Source organism: Oryzias latipes, chromosome 15, assembly GCF_002234675.1.
Source record: "Oryzias latipes chromosome 15, ASM223467v1".
NCBI classification, from domain to species: domain Eukaryota; kingdom Metazoa; phylum Chordata; class Actinopteri; order Beloniformes; family Adrianichthyidae; genus Oryzias; species Oryzias latipes.
The window spans coordinates 18,908,180-18,917,245 of NC_019873.2; the positions used below are offsets into that span (position 1 = coordinate 18,908,180).

General features: G+C 46.9%; 1 protein-coding gene across 1 annotated transcript; it reads right to left on the minus strand.

The window, feature by feature from the left end:
• Nucleotides 1-1,409: 1,409 nt before the first annotated feature.
• Nucleotides 1,410-3,716, minus strand: nkx1-2 (NK1 homeobox 2). Its single transcript, XM_004077331.3, has 2 exons — nt 3,358-3,716; nt 1,410-2,405 (listed from the first exon to the last, which is right to left on the minus strand). Exons 1-2 carry the CDS (start codon nt 3,551-3,553, stop codon nt 1,798-1,800), a joined length of 804 nt encoding a protein of 267 aa, XP_004077379.1. The 5' UTR covers nt 3,554-3,716; the 3' UTR covers nt 1,410-1,797.
• Nucleotides 3,717-9,066: the final 5,350 nt, after the last annotated feature.

Below are 9,066 nucleotides of genomic sequence, written 5' to 3' on the forward strand. Positions count from 1 at the left end.
CCATCGTGTGGTTATTTGATGTAAGTGAAAGTCAGCTGCTTCAGATCCTGAAGCTTTATGTCCATGAGTTTACTCAGCATTTGTGGTAGTTGTGGCAGCATTCGTTTTGTTTTTTATTTTACTCTGTGTTTTGTGTGCTTTATTTCTATGCCAGAATGGGACTTGCTTTTGATTCGTGGATCTATTTGTGTCTTTTTGTCTTGTTTTCAGGTGTGGTACGAGACAGGTGTGCCTGCCGATTGGACCAGAGCTGATGGAGGCGATCCATAAATCACTGAGTGGACAGGCAGTCTTTGAGGAGGGAGTTCTGTGCTGTGCATGTTGTGGCAACTGGAAACACTGTTGTGTACAGATTAGTATAGCTTATTGTGAGGTGTTTTGTGTTGAGGCCTACTCTGCTTATTTTATTTTTATTTTTGTAGTGGTAATTTCTCAAACCTTGGAACATTTTGTTAGTTACACAGTCAAAATTACAGCTACTATAAGCTTTCATGTTCAGTTATTTGGAGAAACGCACATAAGCTGTCTTTTTGCTTTACTTTTTACACCAGGTTTTACAATTAACTTAAAACAAACACTTGTCTTGCACAAATTTGCTTAAAAAACAGCATACATCTTTGTGTAGCAATTTTTCTAACGTTTTCTTTCAGCAGATATATCAAAATTAGCTTTTGTGATTCTGAGGTTTTCTGGCCTCTTTCATTTAAGTACTAAAAAAATCCTAACATGCCATCTCCTTTTAATGATGAATGTGATACATACAGATTTTGTTTATACATAGATTAGGATTCTCTGAGGACTATTAGCTGTGGCCTTTTTTTCTTAAATATCATTTCTCTCTTCATCTCAAGAAACACTCAGGTTTTAATTTTGAAATCATACTTTTTTAACAGCTTTTCTATGAAAATCCTGTAATGAACTGGTTGTTATACCTATCAAGGGCTTTAAGTTATAAGATCTATCCTATTGCCCTCTATAAAAGCTACTTTGGTGCCACCATCCACTCAATAAACTTATTGTCAAATATGTAATAGTATTTTTTTAAAGTTATTTAGTTCACTCAGGCATGACTTATTTTCTTACAATAAACACAATCCATGAGTGCATTTTATTGGTACATTACAGCTTGGATAAGGAATGGGATTTTCTTAAAACACAAAGTGTAATTGATGCATTTTGCCTTTTGTCGTTATGAATTTAAAGCTTAACAAAAACTGTTTTTATCTCTTTACCAGAAACTATTGTGCTGCCTTAAATTTGAATAAATTACACAGACTTTAAAGTAAACTGTATAATTTTTTTTCCAAATAAAAAATGCATATTATTTATCTTTTTAATTTAAAGGCATTAGGTACGCCTCCTGTTCTCTGGCCTTTGAAGTGATTCAACTCAAAAAACTCACACAAACAAAATTTGATTTATTTTTTAATAAAATGTTTGCAACACTGGTGAGATGTGCAGGCCTTGCGGAGGTAGAGACAGTGTGCCACAGCTGGAGAGGTGTCATGATACACAGACATTGTCACCGAACTGACACAGGATCTGTCAGCTCAGTGACACCATGTTGTCAATAAACAAAAGAACTGTTTAAAAAATAGGTTCAGACTCATATCATCCTCCCTCCATCCATTTTCTTAACCCGCTATGTCCCTTTTAGGGTCACGAGGTTACCAGAGGCTGTCCCATAAAAGTTTCTTAAAGATTCTTGTGTTTTGAGGCTTTCTTGATGTAAATTGAATAACACTTGAACAAGAATATTAAATGTGAATCGTCTCACTATAGAGCATATAGTCCAATTTATGGGTGTGGTGTATAATACGTCGGCTGATCGAATGCGCTGTGCATGAAGGCATGCAAGAGCCCTCCAGTGGATGAAAGTGGAACACCAACGGCCGCGTGGAAGATCACATTCCCAGAGCTGAAGTTGGAGAAAGTTTGGTGGAAGCTTCCGGAGCCAGAGCCACAAGTTACTGAGTTTGGACTCACGTTAATCAGTGAGTTTGAACCAGGCTGAAGGGTGCTGTCGGCACCGGGATTCTGTTTTTTCCACTTGGTCCTCCTGTTCTGAAACCAGATTTTGACCTGGGTTTCGGTCAGACTCAATGAGAGGGCCAGGTTCAGTCTTTCACACACGGACAGATACCGCGTTGTGCGGAATTTGTTCTCCAGAGCCACCAGTTGCTCGTAGGTGAAAGCTGTTCTGGCGCGCCGCGGTTTGGCACAGGCCTGATCCGAACGCCTCCGCTTGTGGGTGGACCGGTCCTGCGTGGCGATGGCAGCATCGCTTTCAGCTTCGTCCTTCTCAAGACAAGGCTCCAAGGGAGCAGGTGGGGTGAGGAGAAGGGGGTCTGGAAAAGCTGCAGGATGCCCGCCGAGGACCGACTCTTCCTCTCCAGTTTCTGAAACTACAGAAGGAGGGTCAGCTACAACTGAAAATTATAAACTGAAACTTCTAAGAGTCATTGCATTATTCATCAAAATCTAAGACCATGAAAAGGCTACAGTTGATGGATGGTGCTGAAAGACAGCTCCCCACCCACACGCACATGCGTAAAAGCCTCAAAAGTTTTGCTCTCGATTAAGAAACTTCCTTCTGTTTGACTCATCCATTTAAATAAATGACGGCCCGAGGTTGCAGCTTGTGAGGTGTTTGATTCGGACCTTGCGGTTGGTGAAGTGGAAAGAGGCATTCAGAGGAAGGGAAGACTTGTTCCCTAATCCCTAAATAATTCATAAACCCCAGTGCGCCTCAAATGTCACGTTGCGGAAAAGAAATCCCGTCTAAATCCAGCTCCGCCACTTCAGCCGTGACGTGCTAATGGAGTTTCATATTTGCAGGCGGATCGATAAATGTCATCTATTTAAAGGGAAGTTTTAATCGAACCATATTTAGGATCAGACATGGATGGGGTGTGAGGTTTGTACCTGCAAGGTGCTGGAGGGAGATATGCAGGAAGCAGTAATGGGATATCGATCAAAGTGCGCGGAGGCATCCTCAATGGGACGATTTAAACAATTATCTAGCCTGCCTGTCCCGCTGCCAATCACACGCGGGGGCTCTGGGAGCAAGCCTTTGTGACTCCCTTCAAAGAAAACGCAGACTTGGAAATTAAGGGAAGGTCATCCACAGAGATGACTATAATTCTAAAAGATACTGCTTAGATTTCTGTTTTAGTCGCATTCAGATAGAGTTTTCTTTTAAATAAAAATCAGTAAATATACACGTCTAAATGATATAATCCAACCCCCTAAAATGTTATTTTCTGGAGTACAGCTGGAAAACTAAACACAAAACAATAAATCCTCCATTAAAGTTGGATCCAAATGCATGTTTATTAAATCAAAGTCCATTTTTACCTGGTGGATCTTGAAATTGGAACTCATCGATGAAGTTCCCGCCCTCTGTGCTGTCCCACTCCAAACTTGTTCTGTCTGCGTTTGGCGCAGCAAACTTCTTCTGACAGGTGAAGAGCTCGTTCCCCCTTTTGCTGTTAAACTTCTTCGGATCCAATATGTCTGTTATAGAAAATGAAATCTTATGACTCGACGTCATTTTTCACTGTTTTGGTCCCCGCATCCTTCACACAACAAGACCTTTTGTGGAAAGAACTGAGAATCTCGTGCGTAATTACGCGCGCAGTCCCAGGCTTCATCCAGAGGCTCCGTCTTAGCTTTGCACCTCGGTTAGGGTCTGCGGCATGAATGAAATGTCCCGAGCGCTGTCTTTAAAGCGTCTGCCCCGCCTTTTCTCAAAAAGGCACGTGACACAAACACTATTAGTGTTTCACACGACCGCCTAATGGTCTCAAAGCGTTCGCCGATAATCGTCCATATCATTAAATGCAATAATTGACGACCTGAGAGTAAATTGGGCACAGATGGCACCTGATTCATTGGAGAGCGCCCTGTCTCTGCAAAGTAAAGGCATCCATATCACCAAAGAGATTTTCTAAATATCCAGAGACAAAAAATAATATTTTTTTCCTTTTTGTGGACACAATTTTATTCTCAAAATGTGACACAAACCACTTCAACAATTACTTTTTCTCCCCTTTAAGAGCATAAATGACACCGTTTTTTTTCTTATTTGCGCTCTTCTTGTGATTTTTAAGAACAAACCTGTGACTGTTCTCTTTGCAATGTGGTTCATTTGACACTTTGTTACATGACAGAAAAAAACTCTCACTACAAAATTATTAAATGTTTTTTTCCTTTGTATTTCACATTTTTTACTTTTCAGACTAAATGCTGCCAATTACTGTCTCATACGGTATACTGTTAGCCGGTCGATTCACAAGTCTCAATGATTAGAGATCAATACAAAGTGACATGGGTTTTCTCAGAAGTTGATGCTTGTGTTGGCTCAAAATGTGAAACCTGCGAAGAATCAATATTTCCAGCAGGTGTCCGATACAGATAAAGCCCTGACTGCTGCAGACAGTTTTTCTGTCATGATCAGATCAAGGTGGACCCAGATGCTGCAACCCGGAAGGAAGAGGCAGGTATGTGAAAAGGTAAGTAACTAGTTTTATTTTGAAGGGGCTAGCGGATCCAGTAGGGGAGAGCGGCGTGCAGCTTGACAGCGGCTCGTAGACCAAGGTGAGCACGGAGATCTTACAGCGGCGTGACCGGAGCTCACAGCAGTGGCGTGAATGGAGTCTTTTGACTGCAACGTGGCTGGAGTTCTTGGCGGAGGCGTGGCTGGAGTTCTTGACGGTGGCGTGGCTGGAGTTCTTGAGGAGCGTGAGGGATTCAGCTTCTGCTCGCGTCGGCTGAGGACTCGGGAGACTCTCGTGGGAAAGGCAGACCTGAAGCACAGCAACAGAAGGTAAGCGAGGCAACATGACACACAGAGGGCCAGACAAGGCATGAGGTGAGTTTAGCACCATCAGGTTTAACGATCTGGCGAAGAATGCTTGAGGTGAGTCTCCTTAAGTAGCAGGTGCGTGGATGAGGTGATGAGTCACAGCTGAGAGTCTGGAGCAGAGCTGGGAGGGGGAGGAGTCTGACAGGCCACCATGACAGTACCCCCCCCTCAACGACCACCTCCAGGTGGTCCAGGACGCCGATCCGGGTGTGCACGGTAAAAATCGGCGATGAGGGAAGGGTCGAGGATGAGGGAACGGGAGACCCACGAGCGTTCCTCAGGTCCGTACCCTTCCCAATCCACCAAGTACTGAAAACCCCGGCCACGGCGGCGAATGTCCAAAATCCTGGAGACCGTGAACGCCGGAGCGCCGTCGATGATCCGGGCGGGTGGTGGGGAGACGGAAGGCGGGCACAAAGGGCTGTCCTGAAAGGGCTTAATTTGAGAAACGTGGAACGAAGGATGTACCTTAAGGGCTCCAGGCAGACGGAGGCGAACGCAGGTGGGATTGATTATTTTCTCGATGACGTAGGGCCCGATGTACCGGGGCGACAGTTTGCGGGACGAGGATTGAATGGGGATGTTTTTGGATGATAGCCACACCTTCTGCCCAACCTGGTACACGGGACCCTCCACCCTGTGCCTGTTGGCTATGCGACAATTGGCATCCTTGGTACGTAGGAGCGCCTCTCGGGTTTGGGTCCAAATGCGCTGGCAGCGCTGAAGGTGCTCCTGGACGGAGGGAACGGCAAGGTCGAGCTCCTGTGAGGGAAACAGAGGGGGAGAGTAGCCCAGCGAGGCTTCAAAGGGGGAAATGCCCGTGGCCGTGGAGGGGTGAGTGTTGTGGGCATACTCGATCCAGACTAAGAACTCGGACCAGTCAGATTGGTTCTGGGCAGCGAGACAACGGAGGCCGGCTTCGAGTTCTTGATTGGCACGTTCAGCCTGTCCATTAGACTGCGGGTGGTAACCTGAAGACAGGCTGACGGAAGCACCAAGCGCAGTACAGAAAGCTCTCCATACCTGTGAGATGAATTGTGGTCCTCTGTCGGACACAATGTCGACAGGGATGCCATGATGGCGGAATACATGGTTGACAAGTATCTTGGCAGTCTCAGTGGCCGAGGGAAGCTGAGGAAGGGGGATGAAGTGTACTGCTTTGGAAAATCTGTCGACAACGGTGAGGATAACCGTATTACCCTGAGAAGAGGGTAACCCCGTGACGAAGTCTACAGCAAGGTGGGACCAAGGACGGTGAGGAGTGGGCAAGGGATGGAGGAACCCAGCAGGTGGAGAGTTGCCGGACTTCGACCGAGCGCAGATGGTGCAGGCTCCAATAAACTCCCGAACATCCTTTTCCATTTTAGGCCAAAAGAATCTCCTGCGGAGAAGAGAGAGAGTCCTATGCACTCCCCCGTGGCAGGCGATACGGGAACTGTGCCCCCAGGCAATGACGTCAGACCTGAGGGACGTGGGAACAAAAAGAGTGCCGTCAGGACAGGGGGTGTCACAGGTCTCCTCACCTTGGGCATTTTTGACGCGGGTTTCAATGTCCCAAGTTAGATTGCCAACGATGCAAGTAGCAGGTATGATGGTAACAGGAGGCAAAGCATCATCAGGGCTGAACTTTCTGGAGAGAGCATCGGGCTTGGTATTGCGGCTTCCGGGTCTGTAAGTTATCGTAAAGTTAAAGCGATCAAAAAAGAGACACCACCGGGCTTGACGGGCGTTTAGTCTTTTGGCTGTGCGTAAATAAGCTAAATTCTTATGGTCCGTCCAGACAATGAATGGGTGAGTTGCTCCCTCCAGCCAGTGACGCCACTCCTCCAGTGCCAATTTAATGGCTAGCAGTTCCCGATTTCCCACGTCGTAGTTACGTTCAGCCGGGGATAATTTGCGGGAGAAGTAGGCGCATGGTTTTATTTTGCTGGAGGCTTCCTCACGTTGGGAGAGGACAGCTCCTACCCCAGTGTCTGAGGCATCGACTTCAACGATGAATTGCTTGGTAGCGTCAGGTTGAATGAGAATGGGTGCAGAGATGAACCGAGATTTTAATTGGTCAAAGGCTTCTTGGGCTTGAGAGTTCCAGGTGAAGGGCTTGGAGACGGAGGTGAGCTGAGTGAGGGGAGCGGCTATGGTACTGTAGTTACGGATAAAACGGCGGTAGAAATTAGCGAAACCCAGGAATTGTTGAAGTTTCTTTCGGGTGGTAGGGGGTTCCCACTGGGAAACTGCTTCGAGCTTGGCCGGGTCGGGGCGAATCTGACCGGCTTCAAAAATGTACCCCAAAAACTGAATCGAAGTAGCGTGGAATTGGCATTTCTCTGCCTTAACGTAAAGTTGATTCTCGAGAAGCCTGGATAAGACGAGACGGACGTGATTTTCGTGTTGAATAGGATCGCGGGAGAAAATGAGTATGTCGTCGAGATAGACGAACACGAACCGGTTAAGGAAATCGCGGAGGACATCATTGGCAAGTCTCTGAAAAACGGCGGGGGCGTTAGTAAGGCCGAAGGGCATCACTAGGTATTCGTAGTGGCCAATGGGTGTGTTAAAAGCCGTCTTCCACTCATCGCCCTCCTTGATGCGTACGAGGTGATAGGCGTTTCGAAGGTCTAATTTTGAGAAGACCTGGGCCCCCTGGACCGAGTCAAAAACCGAACTGATGAGGGGAAGAGCGTACTTGTCTTTGATAGTTATCTGGTTGAGTTCACGATAATCAATGCAAGGGCGGAGGGTTTTATCCTTCTTTTCTACAAAGAAGAAACCAGCGCCTACTGGAGACGAAGAGGGGCGAATCTGGCCGGAGGAAAGGGCTTCATGAATATAGGTTTCCATGGCGGTTTTCTCAGGGCCGGAGAGATTGTATAAGTGGCCCTTGGGGAGCTTAGCGCCAGGAAGTAGTTCTATGGCGCAATCATAGGGACGATGTGGTGGTAACGAACCCGCCTTACTTTTACTGAAAACTGCTTTGTATTCGTGGTAGCAAGAGGGAACGGATGATAAATCGATGTCCTCGAGCTGAGGAATAATAGCAGGAGGAACGGGTGGAATAGCTGATTGAAGGCAGTTAGCCAGACAAAACCCACTCCAATTGGAAACGCGTTGCTTGGCCCAGTCAAACTGAGGGTTGTGGACCTTAAGCCACGAATAACCCAGAACAACAGGACTGTGTGGGGATGTGGTGACGAAAAACCGAATATACTCGTGATGGTTACCAGAAGTGATGAGTAACACGGGTCTCGTGCGGTGGGTGATGCATGAGAGATGTTGACCCCCCAAACCGGCGGCGTTGATGGGATTGTCGAGGGGCTCTAAAGGGAGAGAGAGACGGGAAACCAAAGAATGATCAATAAGGCTTTGCTCAGCGCCAGAGTCTATGAGGGCATGAGAATCAGAACACTTAGACTGGAAACATAGCTTGACAGGAACATAACAAAAGTTATTTCGGGTAGAAACAACTGACTTATCCTCCCGTGGCCTGGCTTTTACCGGGGGGGTACGGGGTCTTAAACGAAGAGGACACTGAGAGACTTGGTGACCATGACCCCCACAGTAGAAACATAGCCCTTCTACACGACGTTTGCTACGTTCTTCAGCTGAGAGGCAAGAGAGACCAATCTGCATTGGTTTATCAGGGTTTTTACGTAGAAAACTCGGTGGTGGAGGTTCTAGGGCGGGCGGCGCTGTAGAACTGACCATGGTGGTCTTACGTACAGGATGCGGGCGTTCATGTTGGCGTTCTTTAAGTCTGATGTCAGAGCGTAGGGAGGCGGCCACAAGTTCCTCAAAAGAGGTGGCTTCTGGCTGGGTACATAAATGATCTTTTATGGTTTCATTGAGTGATTGGTAAAAAACACCCCGCAAGGCGGGATCTGTCCAGCCTGCCTCCACCGCCAGAATGCGAAAATCTACAACATGGTCGCTGACTGACCGGTTGCTTTGTTGGAGATTGAGGAGTCGCCTGGTGGCTTCTTCTTGCTTGCGAGATTGGTCGAACACGAGTCTGAACTCGCAGATGAAGCGTTCGAACGGCAACTGAGCGATGGGGTTGGCGGCGAGGAAGGCTTGGGCCCACTGGAGCGCCTTACCCCTCAGGGAATTAACAATCATCGTAATCTTGCTGTGGTCTGTGAGATAATATCTGGGAGCCTGCTGAAATAATAGTTGACATTGGAGTAAAAAACCCCCAAAATTCT